The 16889-nt window shown below is 33.8% G+C and overlaps 3 protein-coding genes across 4 annotated transcripts; 1 reads left to right on the forward strand and 2 right to left on the reverse strand.

The window, feature by feature from the left end:
* Nucleotides 1-4801: 4801 nt before the first annotated feature.
* LOC140809131 (uncharacterized) lies at nucleotides 4802-5524 on the reverse strand. Its single transcript, XM_073166621.1, has one exon. It carries the CDS (start codon nucleotides 5522-5524, stop codon nucleotides 4802-4804), a length of 723 nt encoding a protein of 240 aa, XP_073022722.1.
* A 2011-nt stretch (nucleotides 5525-7535) lies between these two features.
* On the forward strand, nucleotides 7536-12724 carry LOC140808886 (probable E3 ubiquitin-protein ligase ARI2). 2 transcript variants are annotated; one of them, XM_073166221.1, is made up of 7 exons: nucleotides 7536-7925; nucleotides 8181-8213; nucleotides 8481-8751; nucleotides 9027-9507; nucleotides 10203-10751; nucleotides 10826-10980; nucleotides 11752-12091. In XM_073166221.1, exons 1-7 carry the CDS (start codon nucleotides 7776-7778, stop codon nucleotides 11775-11777), a joined length of 1665 nt encoding a protein of 554 aa, XP_073022322.1. In that variant the 5' UTR covers nucleotides 7536-7775; the 3' UTR covers nucleotides 11778-12091. The 2 variants fall into 2 exon arrangements, with proteins under 2 accessions (XP_073022322.1, XP_073022321.1); XM_073166220.1 differs by lacking the exon at nucleotides 11752-12091 and adding an exon at nucleotides 12106-12724 and having other exon boundaries at nucleotides 7538-7925.
* Nucleotides 12725-14356: 1632 nt separating this feature from the next.
* LOC140809686 (protein VACUOLELESS GAMETOPHYTES-like) lies at nucleotides 14357-15397 on the reverse strand. Its single transcript, XM_073167388.1, has 2 exons — nucleotides 14947-15397; nucleotides 14357-14810 (listed from the first exon to the last, which is right to left on the reverse strand). The coding sequence occupies exons 1-2, from the start codon at nucleotides 15351-15353 to the stop codon at nucleotides 14459-14461; spliced, it is 759 nt and encodes a 252-aa protein (XP_073023489.1). The 5' UTR covers nucleotides 15354-15397; the 3' UTR covers nucleotides 14357-14458.
* Nucleotides 15398-16889: the final 1492 nt, after the last annotated feature.

Below are 16889 nucleotides of genomic sequence, written 5' to 3' on the forward strand. Positions count from 1 at the left end.
ATACACGTACTTTTATATGTTTATGGTTGCCAGGGTTTTCGCAGGTTTCATTTGTGAATTATTTTAAACGACGGTTTAGGGTTTGACGGTTGTCTCAATTTTTTTAACTGCGGTGTTTTTACTGTTAGTTGAATACTTTTATTTTAAAATGTATAATTTTCGATTGTTAATGCATGCATGTATAAAAATGTAATTTTCGAAAATTAGCTAGCAAAAAAAAAAAATAGTAGACATTTCATATAGAATCTAGATTGCTTCCGAGACTAATACGATATCTTTATAATACACACATAAATTTCATTAGTTTAGAATAACTTTTTTTTTTTCCACGGTATATTTTTTGATAAACTAAAAATATTTTTCCTCTCATAATACAAAAATATTCCATTTTTATTAAAAAAAAGAATCACAAAAACTTATTTCAACAAATTTTTTATACTCATCTATAACAATCATATTTTAATAATATACAATTTTGAATATTTAACTGTTCATATAACCCATAATATTGTGATTGTGCCATAATCCAAGTTTTGTTTTGAAAAGTAATTGGAGTTCTCAATTATTGCTAAAAATTGGTAGTCTCTGGAATATAGGAAATGGAACCAACATAAATGTTTGGCAGGATCCTTGGTTGCGAGATGATGAAGATTTCAGAATTCAAATATCTATGGTGCCTGAAATGGAATTACTGAAAGTGTCCAAATTTATGATTTCAGGGCTTCAACAATGGCATACTAGCTTAATAAATTTTTGTTTAATGAAAGAGATGCACACACAACATTGCAAATTCCGCTGTTGGAAACTTCTTCTCCAGATACTTGAGTATGGAATTACGGCAGAAATGGAAAGTATACTGTAAGATCAGGATATTGGGTTATTTCTGAGATCATGTCCTCGAGATTGGACGGTGGGATCTCGAGAAACTGGAAAATGCTTTGGAATTTATATGTCCCAGCCAAAGTTAAAAACTGTTTATGCAGAGCGACTCGAAATGTCTCCCAGGCCGAGCAACTCTTCAACGTAAAAGCATCCCAGTTCCTCTTACATGCGTCCAATGTAATGGTGATAGTGAAAACACGTGGCATATCTTTCTTATCTGCCCTTTTGCCCAACTCTGCTTGCAATGATCTCAGAGTGATTAGATGATGTCGCTGTTAAAGTTTGCTTTGTCGACTTCCATGAAATAGCAGTGCCCCCTCGTGTAAACACATAACCTGTTTGGAATTTGGCTTTATGTGGATCTGAAAGATAGCCTGCATCTGCATATCCTATTAAAGATAAATCTGATTTTTTCGAATAAAACAGTCCCATGTTAGTTGTACCACGAAGGTAACGAAATATGTGTTTCACACCATTCCAATGTCTTCGGGGTTGGAGAAGAACTATATCTTGCTAGGAGATTAACAGAAAATGCTATATCTGGTCGAGTGCAATTTGAAAGATATGACAATGCACCAATTGCACTAAGATATGGTACTTCAGGACCAATGATTTTTTCTCCATGTTCAAGTGGACGGAAAGGATCTTTATTAGTGTCGAGTGATCGGACGACCATTGGTGATGCTAATGATTGTGCTTTGTCCATGTGAAAGCGTTTTAATATCTTTTCTGTGTATGAAGATTGATGAACAAACATTCCTTCGGATAAATATTCAATTTGCAATCCAAGACAGAACTTTGTCTTTCCCAAGTTTTTCATCTAAAATTCACTTTTTAAATGATTGGCAGTTTTTGTGAGCTCTTCGGGAGTTCCTATAAGATTTAAATCATCGACATATACTGCCACTATTGCAAAACCCTCATCCGTTCTTTTTGTAAAAATACATGGGCAAATAACATCATTTGTATAACCTTCTTGTAGTAGAAACTTGCTAAGACGATTGTACCACATGCGTCCGGATTGTTTTAATCCATATAATGATTTTTGCAATTTTATTGAGAACATGGTCTTGGGGGTTGTATCACTTTCTTCTGGTGGTTTAAATCCTTCAAGGATTTTCATGTATATGTCGTTATCAAGTGAATCATATAAATATGCAATGACCACATCCATTAGTCGCATGTCCAAATTTTCTGATACAGCCAAGCTAATCAAAAATCGAAAAGTGGTGGCATCCATCACAGGTGAGTATGTTTCCTCATAGTCGATTCCAGGTCTTTGAGAAAAACCTTGAGCTACAAGTCTGGCTTTGTATCTTACAATTTCATCATTTTCATTCCTTTTTCGTACAAACACCCATTTGTATCCTACAGGGACTACATTTTTAGGTGTTTGAACTACGGGTCCAAACACTTTACGTTTTTCTAGAGAATCTAATTCAGCTTGTATAGCTTCCTTCCATTTCGGCCAGTCATTTCTTTGTTGACAATCTTTAGCATATTGTGGTTCGGGGTCATTAACACCTTGCGTGATATCAAGGGCCACATTAAGAGTGAAAACATTGTCAATGTTTGTTTTTCTCTGATCCCATATTTTACGAGATATCAAATAATTTGTTGAAGTCTCGGTATTTTCATGTGATTCTGGTTCTCCCTGAATCACGTTATCCACATCTGTTTCATTTATTTTTCTTGTTGTATCATGTAAGGTTGCTTCTTCTGGAGCCTTAAATTCTTGCTTTTCTTGCACCTTTCTTTTCCTAGGTATTGTATCCTTCGAACCAATCGGTCGACCACGTTTCTGACGTATTTTAGATTTATTTGCGGGTGAAGTATTAGATGGTCTTGTAGGAACATCGATCTTCATTGGAGTATTCTCCACTGGTATGTGTGACTTTGTTACATTTTTTGTATTAACAAAAGCATCGGGCAATTCATTAGCAATTCTTTGCAAGTGAATGATCCTTCCAACTTCTTGATCACATTGATTGTTTTGGGGATCATAATGTGATAATGTTTTCTCATTCCAACAAATTTTTCGTTGTTCTTCTTGATACAATTTCGCTCTTCCCAGTGTTGGAAAATCACTTTCATCAAAATGACAGTCTGCAAATCTTGCGGTAAACAAGTCGCCTGTTAATGGCTACAAATATCTAATGATAGAAGGTAAGTCATATCCCATATAAATTCCAAGTCTACGTTGTGGACCCATTTTGGTCCGTTGTGTAGGTGGGATGGGTACTTGTACCGCACAACCAAATACTCTAATGTGAGAAACTTCAGGTTCTCGACCATACGCAAGCTGCAAAGGTGAGTATTGGTGGTAATTAGTTGGTCTTACAGGAATCAGTGATGCAGCGTGTATGATAGCATGACCCCAGGCTGAAGATGGTAGTTTTGTTTTCATGAGTAGTGGTCTTGCAATTAATTGCAATCTTTTAATAAATGATTCTGCAAGACCATTTTGTGTATGAACATGAGCAACTGAATGCTCAACTGAGATCCCAATTGATATACAAAAATCATCAAATGCTTGTGATTTGAATTCAGCATCATTATTAAGACGAATTGTCTTGATTGGGTGATCAGGGAATTGAGCTCGTAATTTAATAATTTGACCAAGTAGCTTTGAAAAAGCTATATTTCGAGTTGCAAGCAAACTAACATGTGACCACCTAGTTGAGGCATCAATTAATACCATGAAGTATCGAAATAGTCCACATGATGGGTGTATAGGCCCACAAATATCCCCATGGATTCTTTCCAAGAATGTTGGAATTTCAATATCAACCTTCGTTGGGAAAGGTCTTATAATGAGTTTGCCTTGTGAACAGGCCACACATGAAAAGTCATCATTTAAAATAATCTTTTGGTTCTTTAGGGGATGTCCACGAGTATTATTTATTATTCTTTGCATCATTGAACTCCCAGGGTGACCAAGTCGGTCGTGCCATAATATGAAATTTTTCTTGTCAACAAACTTCGTGTTTGTGACTGTATTTGCCTCAATTGCTTTAATTATTGTGCAATACATTCCAGAGGAGAGTCCACGTAATCTTTCTTTTATTTGCTTCTAGACGCATATAATAGATGTAATACAAAGGTATTCAACATTGTTTGCATTCAATGTTTCAATATGATATCCATTTCGGCAGATATCTTTAAAGCTAAGCAAATTTCTATTGTATTTGCTAGCATATAGAGCATTTTCAATATATAGGCTTGTCTCATTTGGTAAAATGAATTTTGTCTTTCCATGGCCTTCAATAATTTTTGATGCACCCGATATTGTTATAACATTATTTTCAGCTAATGTTAATTATAAAAAATACCTTTTGCTTTTAAGGATGGTGTGTGTTGTACCACTATCAGCTAGACAAACGTCTTGATATTCCCTCATTAATCTAAAAATAAATGCATAATAAAGTAAGTTATAACTCTAAGATACATAAAATAAAATTGTAGTAAAACAATGTTCTCAAAGTAGTTATCACTTATTACAACTCAAGAAAAACCTTAAACCAAGATATAATAATGTAGACATTCTAGAAAAAACATAGATAATTAAAAACATCGAGCTAAGACAAGAAAAAATACTAGAATCAGAATTTGATCAATCTATATTTTCTAGCACACCACCCCCAATCAAATGATCAATATTCACATCCGGTTGTGCAAAGAAACCAGAGACATCTAAATGAGTTATGTCGACAGGGCCATCATCATCAGCAGCAAAATTTGTCTCTATTTTTCCTTTTCCTTTGATTGAATTTTGGTAGAGATCCACAAGATGCTTTGCCGTACGACAGGTACGAGACCAATGCCCCTTTGTTCCACATTTGAAACACTTATCTTCATATTCTTTTGGTTTTCCAACTGATTCTTCATTATTCGGTTTCCACGGCTGGTGGTTCGTTTTCTATCTCTTTCCATCATGTTGCTGATAATTTTTCCTTTGACCATTGCCACGTCCGCGTCCACGCCCTCTTCCATAATGAGGGATTTGGGTTGAGTTGACATTCACTTCAGGGAATGCTGTTTCATTTTCTTCATGAAATGGTGTAGAGCCGGTTGGGCGCATTTGATGATTTTTCATCAGTAGTTTATTGTTTTGTTCAGCAACTAGTAGACATGAAATAAGCTCAGAGTATTTGTTAAATCCACGCTCACGATATTGCTGCTGCAGGAGCACATTTGATGCGTGGAAAGTAGAGAATGTTTTTTCAAGTAGATCTTGATCAGAAATATTTTCTCCACAAAGTTTGAGCTTGGAACAAATCTTGAATAATGCAGAATTATAGTCGCTTACAGATTTGAAATTTTGCAGGCGAAGGTGGATCCATTCATAACGGGCTCTTGGGAGAACTATAGTTCTCTGATGGTCAAACCTTTCTTTAAGATCTTTCCAAAGTTCTTGCGGGTTTTTCACAGTGAGATACTCGGCTTTCAATCCATCATCGAGATGGTGACGAAGGAAAATGAGTGATTTTGCAAGATCCTGCAAGGATTCGTTGTTTGCTTCTTTTATCGTATCTCCAAGATTTTTAGAAATAAGATGAACCTCAGCATCCAAAATCCATGACAAATAGTTTTTTCCACTGATATCCAGTGCTTCGAATTCGAGTTTGGTAATATTTGCCATAGCAACTGTTAAATGAAAAAAAAATAAGAAAATTAATAACGAATGAAATCACCAACAGGTTTTAGGTGTAATATATTTGCAATTCCACTATTGAGACCAAAGCGGAAAAAAGGGAAAAAGACTTTTCGAAACATTCCATTTCTACGAGCATTTTATTCAATTATTTAAAAAAAATTTGTCTCATTTAAAATTTTATGTGTTAAATTATGTCCAGATGTCACTAAGAAAAGAAGTTTTCAAAATCAATTATATTTGGGTCCGATAGTAAATATAGTATTTCTGCTTCTTGTTTCCGTATCTTGTTTCTACTAATCTAGAACTTTTTTGTTTTTTTAAATCTAGTTTCGTCAAAATCATGTAATTATAGTTATTGTTATATAATATCACGAAATTTAATCATGACCAAGTTTAGAAACAGATTTGATAGATATATTAACACCTTCAATTATAGTAAAAGCATTTATCAAGGAAACACTTAATCAATAGTTTTCAAAATCATGAAAAATCCTAACTAATACTAATATTGCAATATAAAATCCAACAATAATTAACATATTAAGTACAATAAGTCACTAATCAATTAGTATATACGTAGAGCTGAGAAAAGAAATAATAATAATTAAGAATCAATCACGTTAATGGTCAAAATGTAAAAGCATATAAAGTAAATGTATTTCTAATTTGTATTTAGTCAATATTCTTCAGGAATATAAATTGAAGATATTGGATAATATTCTTTAGGAATATTGATTGATAGAAGATCTTGAATAATATTCTTCAGGAATATTGGTAAATTCAAGATCTTGTATCCTTAGATCTATCACAATTATCAACATAAAAATATGTAGTGCTGCTTTAAGAACACCAACATAACATAAGAATTTGTGCTTCTTCAAGAGCATCGATATAAAAATAAAATATTGTGCTACTTGTGGAGCATTAATATAAAACTAAAATTATCATCATAAGATCATATTTGCTATTTCGAGAGCACCAGTATGAAATTTACATAGTGTGCTTCATCGAGAGCATACATACGAAAGAAAATAATTAATGAGTTTACCTTTGAAGAACACTCGTGCTGATAAGGTGTTATAAATTTAGTAGAGAGAAAACAAGTACTCTTTATTACAGCTAAATACTTCTATTTATAATGTAGAGAGGTTAGTCTATAAAAAGAACATTACAATCATATCAATTACCTAAATATCATATATATATATATATATATATATATATATATATATATATATATATATATATAACAAATTGAATCTTGAAAATGTGATCTTTGAGCTTGACGCAAAAACTGTTGTTGTGCTATAAAATCTCTGGCACATGACGATACTGAATTTAGAACTATCGTGAACGCAAATATCTTTTGCATTAAGGAACCTCGTTCTCAGTTCAGTTTGTTTATAGACAAGTAAATGTAGCATCTCATCCTCTTGTCCATGCTGCTCGTTTCTATGATAGTCCGTCTATTTGTTTTGATATTTCGTATTGTTTGATGGAACATTTGGATTTTTGTCAATTTTCACATGATTAATGAAATTTCTTTCGAAAAAAATTCATACAAAAATCATTTAATAGGAAAAAAATGTATATGTATATATATATATATATACATATCGTGCCGATAAGCACTAGCACTAAATATGGATAAAGTTGACCACCTGAAATTGAATCGATCATGATACCAAATTTAATCAGTTTGAATTCGTTAACTTTAATAATATAGTAAGTATATATTCATGTTTTTTTGTATCAACGAATATATCATAAAATTAATTTAGAATTTTAATAATATAAAAAATTGAGCCAATGTAGAGTAATAGTAGAAATAATAATATTTTGTATTGATTTAAATAAATAAATAATCATAAAAACTCATGTTATTTGTTATTTAATATTTTTATATATGTGTTGTTTTTTTAAAAATGGAATGATGATAATTAATTATTTATTGACAAAATGTCTTTCAAATTCAAACCTTCCAGCACACACAACCAGCAAACGACGCCGTAAAGACTACTCCACACACATATATCTGCTTCTCACCCCTACGTCTTACGTACATACAACGAACCCCTTCGTAAATTTCGCCGCCGAAGTTCCCGGTGAATTCGTTCCGCAGCCGATCACGGTCGTGTGAATCTTAGGGATCATCCTTTGGGTAAAATTTGTGTGCGCGCTTGCTCCTATCTAGACGAGAGATATAAAAAAAATTGATTGATTGGAGTGTTGGATTATGGAGGAGGATTTTTGTATGAGCGGCGACAGCGAGGAGGAAGAGGAATCGGATTACTACTCTCCCGATCGAGACGAAGAATCTCTCGATGGACTTGAGAATGACGATACCCGTGCTCAGTGGAACTCTTCCAAAGCCTCTTCTTCCAAGGTGTATATTCAACGATTTTTATGTTTTTATAAATTCGTTGAGTTTTTTTGTCCCAGTCAGGGTAGTTCCTGTGGGCTGATTGCTGTTATTTGAACTGGCATATGTGTTTGCTGAGAAAATCTGGGTATTTCTATGCTAAATTTTTATGATTTCGGGGTTTTGATGCGTACGTCATTTAATGCAATCGTTTTTTGTTACAATGCTGGTGTTTAGATTGTGTTTTCAATTCTGACGTTTTCTCGTGCCTTTTGCAAGGTTATTACAAAAGAGTCTCTGTTGGCTGCTCAGGTATGTTCAGCATGCATATTTGTTTTTCCTCTGCTATACACTTGCAGTCAAGCTGACTTATACTTCGGTTTCTATTAAGTTTTTTGATTTCAAATTTTACAGTCAAAGGCATTGATAATTCTCCCAAAAAATGGTGGCATGCTGGAAGTCTGATTTTGAAACATTACATGCCCATGCATTTGTTTTGGTTTATCACCTTCATAGAAATTCAAAACCTAAAGAGCAAAATGATATGGGTTTTTTATTTTGATTATGTGTTCTGTGCAGAGGGAAGATTTGAGAAGAGTAATGGACTTACTCTCAGTGAGAGAACACCATGCCAGAACCCTTCTTATTCATTACCGATGGGATGTTGAAAAATTGATTGCAGTTTATGTTGAAAAGGGGAAATCTTGCTTGTTTTCAGCAGCAGGTGTTACTTTGGTTGAACTTTCAGACCCTGAATCTTCATTTACTGTGATGTGCATCATATGTATGGATGATATACCTGCAAAAGATGTGACCAAAATGGACTGTGGTCATTCCTTTTGCAACAATTGTAAGCACTTTTACCTTTACTCTTCTGTTCTATAACATGCAATTTATCATTGATATAACTGTGGTTGGTTCTGCCTTTTTTTCATCTGAATGTTGTCATAAGTTTGTAGAAATTGGCATTCTGGTTTATTTTACAGTTTTCCATGCCTATTTGGAAGAAGTACATGTTTCAATCATGCTCTTTTTCCTTTTTACAATTATATTTATTTTTATTTATTCAGAGGTCCGGTAGATATAATTATTCAACTTTTGGTTTGGTTATGGCAAAAATTTCAGGTTGGACGGAACATTTCGTTGTCAAAATAAACGAGGGGCAAAGCAAGCGCATCAGGTGTATGGCCCACAAGTGTAATGCTATCTGTGATGAGGCTATTATTAGAAAATTGGTTAGCGTAAGACACCCTGATTTGGCAGAGAAATTTGATCGATTTCTTCTAGAGTCATACATTGAAGACAACAAAATGGTTAAGTGGTGTCCCAGCGTGCCCCACTGTGGCAACGCAATACGGGTAGAAAATGATGAATATTGTGAGGTCGAATGTTCTTGTGGCTTACAGTTCTGTTTCAGTTGCTTATCTGAAACACATTCCCCCTGTTCCTGCTTGATGTGGGAGCTATGGACGAAGAAATGCCGAGATGAATCTGAGACAGTCAATTGGATGACTGTACACACAAAACCTTGTCCGAAATGTCACAAACCAGTTGAGAAGAATGGTGGTTGTAATCTTGTTGCTTGCATATGTGGGCAACCATTTTGGTGAGAGTCTTTTTTTCTGTTCAATTTTTTTATTTCTGATACGAGGTCATTAATTCATTGTATTTAATCGTCTTTATTGGATTATGTGATCCTTATCTTGCATGCTTCTTAAACCAATATTTTCTTTTTTCTATTTATTTATTTTCCTTGTATCTTCCTTTTATGTTTAGTTCGGTATTGGACTTCTAGGTTTCTTTTAATTTCTTTTTTTCCTTGCATTTTTTAGGAGATCGACGACGATATATGCCATATTTTTTTGTTAATCAAATTTATTTAATAGTGAGGAAGTGCGATGAAAATGCATGTTCTTGCTTCTTATTTATAATTCTGACAACATTGGGCCCTTTGAAATAAAAAATCATAATTCTCTACTCTACGATATTATACATTCAAATTTCTACTGTCCTTGATTTTTTTTTAATATCTTCAAATGCACATCAACAGTATTATCCTGCAATAAGAAAATTGATTTACCTGATAATTTTTTGCATCTCTCTTTTTATGCACTGATTTTAGTTTGCTATTTTCAATATTATTCTTCAAGCCATGCCCAATACTCTTAGCAGTTATATCACATTCAGTGCCATAAGAATGAATTGGATTGTTACCTTTCGTTTTCTGTATTAGGCCTTCGTATTAAAGGCACTCAAATTTCATGGCTTAGTATGTTCTCACTGTTCTATTTCTTGGTGTAGTTGGCTGTGTGGTGAAGCTACTGGCCGAGACCATACTTGGTCCCGTATTGCTAATCACAGCTGTGGTCGCTATAAAGAAGACAGTGAGAAGAATGCTGAACGTGCTAAGCGAGATCTTTATAGATATATGCATTATCATAATCGTTATAAAGCTCATACAGACTCCTTTAAGCAGGAATCTCGCCTGAAGGAGACCATAAAGGAAAAGGTGTCGAGTTTGGAGGCAAGGGACTCAAACTTAAGAGATTTCACCTGGGTCACAAATGGGCTTTACCGACTATTCAGATCTAGACGAGCTCTTTCATATTCTTATCCATTTGCATTCTATATGTTTAGTGATGAGTTATTTAAGGATGAAATGACAAATGGCAAAAGGGAAATAAAACAGCATTTGTTCGAGGACCAGCAGCAACAACTAGAGTCAAATGTCGAAAAGCTATCCAAGTTTCTTGAGGAACCGTTTGACGAATATGCTGAGGAACAAGTGATGCAAATAAGGATGCAAGTCATCAATCTGTCTGTGATCACTGATAACCTCTGCAAAAAAATGTGAGACACATTATCCAGGGGGGCTTAAAATTTATTGGAAGATGGAAATTGTTTATGTTTTTATTCTTTTGCAGGTATGAATGTATTGAGAATGATTTACTGGGTTCACTTCAGTTTAGTATCCATACTATAGCACCATACCAGTCAAAAGGCATTGAGAAGGCGGAGGAGCTGTCAGTTGGATGGAGTTCCCATGATAAATGTCAAAAGGCAGCCGATCAGTTTAATGGTAGAGTCATCCGAACTTATCTCTAACAATGATTTTTATCAATATTGGGATAATACTCATTTACTTATGTGCTGTGTTGTGGATAATAAAAGATTTACTGATGTTGATCCTCTGAGAGTGAATTTCTTATTGCTTGGGATCTCCAAGACATGAATTTCTCTCTGCTGCGTAGATCAATGCTGTGGTCATGCTGCTATGTTAAATATTTTATAACTATTTGAAAAATTTCAAGGACATTGATCCTTGTGGCTGCTTAATTGAAACAGAATATGTGACAAACTGGCTGGCTAAAATTGTGGTAGTGGTGTTGACAATGATAAATTGTAAAATTAACAACTTATGTGGAATTTTGAAGGATCAAATAAATCTTTGTTCTAGCAACAAGCATTTCTCATGTTTAAATTGCTAATGATCTAAACAAAATTTTTGAATCTAATCTTGGTAGAAAAACAAGAAAAAATCATGCACTGGTGTAATCTGTGGATCAGTAGTGGCTAAATTCACCTTTTTATCTATAGATTATAATATTTTAGAATGACCAAATCTATTCACATTTTAAAAAAAAAAAAATCAAGGATTTTAATGCTCTACTGATGCTACTAGCTCAGGATTTTATAATTGAACTAATTTTTGTGTTTTAGACGGGGTTACATCATTTGAAGCAATTATGGGGAGTCCATGTTCATTTTCATCATAATTAGTTTCTGCCTTCTGTTATGTCTTTGGTTTGTGATGCAAGGCGATTTTGCATTAGACAAATTTGTCTTGCAGAGGGCTACTTACTGTGTGCTTTCTGAAGCCCTTCTAATGCTTATTCAACTCGTTAAGCTCTAATTGTTATCTGTATTTCTCCTATTCTCAACTGTCTGGTGGCTGGCACAGAGAAATTCTGGAGAATATCATTTAGTATGTACATATCTTAGTCCTTGTCTGGGAAGACTTGATTTAAGGTATCAATGTTGACTTCAAAATGTGAATCGAGAAATGGTAAATCCGAAAGTTGTGAATGACCCCAATCTTTTGGCATGGCCTAGTAAAACTATGTTTTTCATTTTTTGTGTATGTTTGTGGAGCAGACGGTGCTCCGCTGACGCTTTCAGATAACAGTTGCTGTTCATTTTGTAGGAGATGTTATAGATATATCCCAAGCATCAGCATCTGGGACTTCAGAGGAGAGTCCACAGGTATCACGGAAACGTCCTAGAAAAGGTAGTTCCACTGGCAGTCTCTTCGATCTCAACTTGCCTGCAGAGGTTCATCACCGAATTGATTCTTGAAGTAAAATGCCCTTTAAAAGCTACGAAGTTACGCCTTAAACTAACTCAGGAATGTCACTTAGGACTTCATGATTCTGTGCATTCTGTGGAGTAAAAAAGCCTTGGTACGTCTAGCCCATAATTTCTACTGAACCGATAATGACCTTTATGTATATTCCGTCAGTCGGACCCAAACTCTGGTGATTAGCCGTGTACATATCCCATATATTTATATATTTTATGAAGAAGTAGAAGGTGATGCAAAGGGGTGGGGAAATTTATGGGAGGATGGAATAATGGGATTCTATATGTTGATTCGAATATGGTAGTAGCCTAGCCAATCTGATCTCTTTTCTTGGTATGGGGTTATATATTTTATATCTATTAAGCAGAGTTGAATGTGTTTTTGATTTTTTGACATATAACATTTGCAAGCACTGTTTAATTTTGGTTGAAATATATTTGAAAGCACGTGATTTGATTGTCTACTGGTTGTTCAGCACTCAAGCACACAGTAGAACCATATATTATGTGTCATTTTTCTATAATGAACCTCCAAAAATAATTTCGAAAAAGAACACAACAAAGCCTAATGTTGCTTTCACTGCTCAATTTCGAAGGCTGTAGTTTCACAAAGTTTCCATTGTAATTGGAAACTCATTTAATTTTTTTCTCTCAGATTGTTCCAATAAATTATTATGTTGCTTTATATTTTGAAAGAGTGCTCATTTGCTTGAAGATAAAGTAGAAAGTAGATGCTTTTCTTTTGAAATAGAAAATAAATATAGCAAATGTTACAAGGTAACTCTTTATATAGTATTACAAGACACGCATTACAATTTTGGCAGACATTCTTGGAGTTAAAATAAGTATTATAAAGATGGGTGCCACAAAAGTTATCGACTTTATTTTGTCAAATATTATGTTTTTTAAAATGTTTTTATGCCTGCGTTATTGGTAAAACAAAAAAATCAGTATGATAAAAAAAAAAAAAAAACCGGCCCTTCAAAAGTTAAAAATTATCTTGAATTGAAGAAGTCTATATACTCAATTCTTTTAAATTAAGAGTTTTTTTTAAAAAAATATTCTTTATCAATACACTTGGATGTATATGCTATAATTTAATTTGATTCTATGAATCAAATCAAAATTTATACATCACCTCTTTTTTATTCCCATTTTTTAGACGAGTTTATTTTATCCTACCATAGAAAAGATAGTGTGAAGTAGCCAAAAATTGTGATTATCCGGATTACTCTGTAGGTTCATAAATAGATCCAAGTAATAGTAGACGGGTATGCTAGCTAGCTCATAAACGGGTCCAAATAGCAGGTGGAGAGAAAACTTTGTATGTTATCACCTACACCACAATCAAACGTCAGAGGTACGGGAGACCCGGTGTAAAAAAATTTAAAGATGTTATTTGAAAACTAAAGTGTTTAAACATAAAATCATGAAAGTTTAAATAATGAGAACATCCCCTATTATAGATTTTTTGAAGTGTATAACGAGCTTGAGCTTTATAATTAATTTTGACCTCAATAATTAATTGAATAATTAAATTGAGTCGTTACCATGAAAACTTGTACACACATATCTATTTAAAGCTATTTATTTATTAAATAAAATCTCACATAATATATTTCTAACATATCTCATTTCTTTGGCTCCAATATGATTCACAACTTAATTTTATTTATGTTATCTAATGTAATGATTTTAATTTACTTATATTACAAAATATTAAAAATTTCAATTTTATATACAATTCAAACATATTTCAAAAAATATAATAATATTTATCTTTGTTTTTACGATGAATTATATTAAAATAGATTCAACTAAAAATAATTAATTGAGTAGGTCTCTTGTGAGACGGTATCATGAATTTTTATATGTGAGACGGGTCAAGCCTATCGATATTCACAATAAAAAGTAACAATCTTAGCATAAAAAATAATATTTTTTCATGGATGACTCAAATAAGATATTAATCTCACAAAATAGGACCCGTGAAACTGTCTCATACAAGTTTTTGTCCAATTAATAACAGAGACTTCATAATGAAATTCAAGAAATTCTTGGTAAAATTGATATTTAACTTATACGCATATAATTTATTTTTAAAAAAAATCATATAAATTATCTATAATGGAGAATATTCTTTTGATTAATAAACTATTGAAATATTTGATGAACGCATTTGATACATAATCTTGATTTCACTTGGACATCAAGGAGGCCACGACCCCAGCAATGAGGGTGGTGGGATCCCCTAACACGGCGGAGATAACGAACTGCAGAGCCAACGCTGCCACCTCGCAGCATTTCTCCGCCTTCCCTCTGCTCTTCTTCCTGTGATTATGAGTCTCCAATGTATCTTTCAGGCTCGGAATCCTCGTTTCCAGTTTCCCGCAGCCTCCGGAGTATTTGGTCCCCCATGCGCCACCGCGGCACGCCCCGGTGTAGATCTCGTGCCAGCTATCTACCAGCATTTCTTTTACGCACGCAACATGGAGATTGTACTTCTTGCATGAAGATCTATAGCTCCAGCTCCTCCCCTTTCTCCCACACCTGCTCATACACATCTCCACTGATTCATGTTTCTGGGGTTCGAGTCGAATTTTAAAAGTTGAATGTCTCAACTCTCAAACAGTAGCGTGCGTTCTATTTTTCAAAACTATGGCAATTATATATTCAAAACCTGTACCTGTGGCACGGCGAGGAGACTTTCCTGTATAAATACAGTTTGATCTCACCGTCGTCGAGCACCATCGGAAGCTTAGCACAGCAGGGATGGAGATCGAACCCACAAGACTTGCAGTGGTACACGAACCCTGACACGTCCTTCTCGCATGCATTGCAGTAACGTGCCACCGTCCCCGGCGGGCGGGAGAGGAACTGGAACGAGCACTTGGTGTAGAAAGGGTGGGAAATGGAAGTGGAAGGGATGGCGCAGTGGGTGTGGAGGTCGAAGTTACAGGCGGCCGCGGCGCACTTGTAGCGAGAGCCGATGCCGACTTCGTTGCAGCCGTCGCACTTGAACGGCGACTCGCTGTACTCGAACTTCAGGTTGTGCTGCGGGTGGCTGAAGTGGGAGATTTCATTGTATCTCATGGTGGTGGAAAATCGCAGAGCATATGAATAGAATTTGTGGGGGTGGCATGCAAATTTATAATTATTTGATCTTTTTGCCCTTTTTCAAGTATTTTTATATATATATAATTTTTTATTTAAAAAAAGGTATTATAATGCAACATATATTTGACTTTTATTTTAATTTCACAACTTATAAATTCCTCTCATAAAATATATTTAAGAATTTATAAATTATTTAAAATAAATTTAACCAAATATTCGATTTCATGAAAAATGGGTAATCTTGCACGTATTGGTGTATGCTTTATTATATATGATGGCTCAAAAATTGTTAATTTCGATTTTAATTGAAGATGAATATTGGATAACTATGGATAATAATGAAAATTAAGGTTGTTATTAGCTTGAAGTTGAAGCAATGTAGGATTTATACTTAGAATTGAAGAGATGGTTGTGTAGTTGTCAACAATTGTTCATCTTGAATTAATTAAAGTGGAGCATAAGGCACATTAGAATATTGAGAATTTTTCTCACTTTATATGATGTATTAAATTAAAATACTCAAAGTTTAATTCCTATTATATGTATGGTTGAAACACACCAAGAGTTCCTTGGCTTTGGATATAATGTGGGTTTTGAGAAAGAACTTCTTTCAAGAATACAAGAATATGACAACTTGAACCTTTGATATGTGTGTGTATATATATATATATAATTTTTATATATTGTCTACTCACTGTGCCCGTCTATGTGTCCACTGATTATGTGACATTCATCTATTGAATGTGATGAAGTATATTCAAATTGTACATTCAATAAATGATAGATGAGTAACACCTCATTGATGAATACAGAAGTGAGTACAGTGGTTAGCAGCATATCAAAACTATTACAAAAATATTAGTCTTTTCAATATTTTATCCAATTGGATATATGTCAAAGTAATTATGGTAGAATATTTTGATTAGACCCCACCTTTATTTTTTATGGATTAAATATCTTAAATTCTTAATGCTTTAGCGTCACATTCTTGGAACTTATTCTTAACTAAGAGTAGGGGGAAAAAAAGAGTTTCTTTACTTAGAAAATGAGCCTAGATTGATGACTCGATATATGTCAAAGCTAAACAATAGCAAATAAGCCCTAAGTAATATTCCACAATCACTTGAAATAGTCAAAATTCAACAAATTTGAATAGAATTTTCGACCCCCTCTAATTAATCAAAATTTGATTTTAGTGCCGTAAATGGACTATTTCTTTGCATTTTTAACATGAATTTTGTTAGAACGTTGATGTGACGTCAAATCTATTTTGAAAAAAAATTATTGTATTAGAACAAAAAATTCTGACTCAGAAGTATATATAGACAACTTATAGTACCAATTATTTGGAGCAAAAAAAACTTAGAAATTTGCATTTTGGAGTATAATTCAACTTTAACAAATCTGTCTTTCTAAACAAGATTGCCACGAACCTTACTCATATGGTCAAAAAATGTTGGAACACAAGGCATCAAATAATTAGAAGAGTATGAAGAACACCAATGGGGGTTT

The sequence above is a fragment of the Primulina eburnea genome, chromosome 13, assembly GCF_022965805.1.
Source record: "Primulina eburnea isolate SZY01 chromosome 13, ASM2296580v1, whole genome shotgun sequence".
NCBI classification, from domain to species: domain Eukaryota; kingdom Viridiplantae; phylum Streptophyta; class Magnoliopsida; order Lamiales; family Gesneriaceae; genus Primulina; species Primulina eburnea.

What these genes read in the sequence shown, in the direction of transcription:
- LOC140809131 (XM_073166621.1), bottom strand. Translation starts at nt 5,524, where the DNA reads ATGGCAAATATTACCAAACTCGAATTCGAAGCACTGGATATCAGTGGA.
- LOC140808886 (XM_073166220.1), top strand. Translation starts at nt 7,776, where the DNA reads ATGGAGGAGGATTTTTGTATGAGCGGCGACAGCGAGGAGGAAGAGGAA. An exon ending in CCAAAGCCTCTTCTTCCAAG is followed by an intron (nt 7,926 to 8,180) that starts GTGTATATTCAA and finishes GCCTTTTGCAAG; the next exon opens with GTTATTACAAAAGAGTCTCT. An exon ending in GGCAGCCGATCAGTTTAATG is followed by an intron (nt 10,981 to 12,105) that starts GTAGAGTCATCC and finishes TTCATTTTGTAG; the next exon opens with GAGATGTTATAGATATATCC.
- LOC140809686 (XM_073167388.1), bottom strand. Translation starts at nt 15,353, where the DNA reads ATGAGATACAATGAAATCTCCCACTTCAGCCACCCGCAGCACAACCTG. An exon ending in GTCTCCTCGCCGTGCCACAG is followed by an intron (nt 14,811 to 14,946) that starts GTACAGGTTTTG and finishes GTGTATGAGCAG; the next exon opens with GTGTGGGAGAAAGGGGAGGA.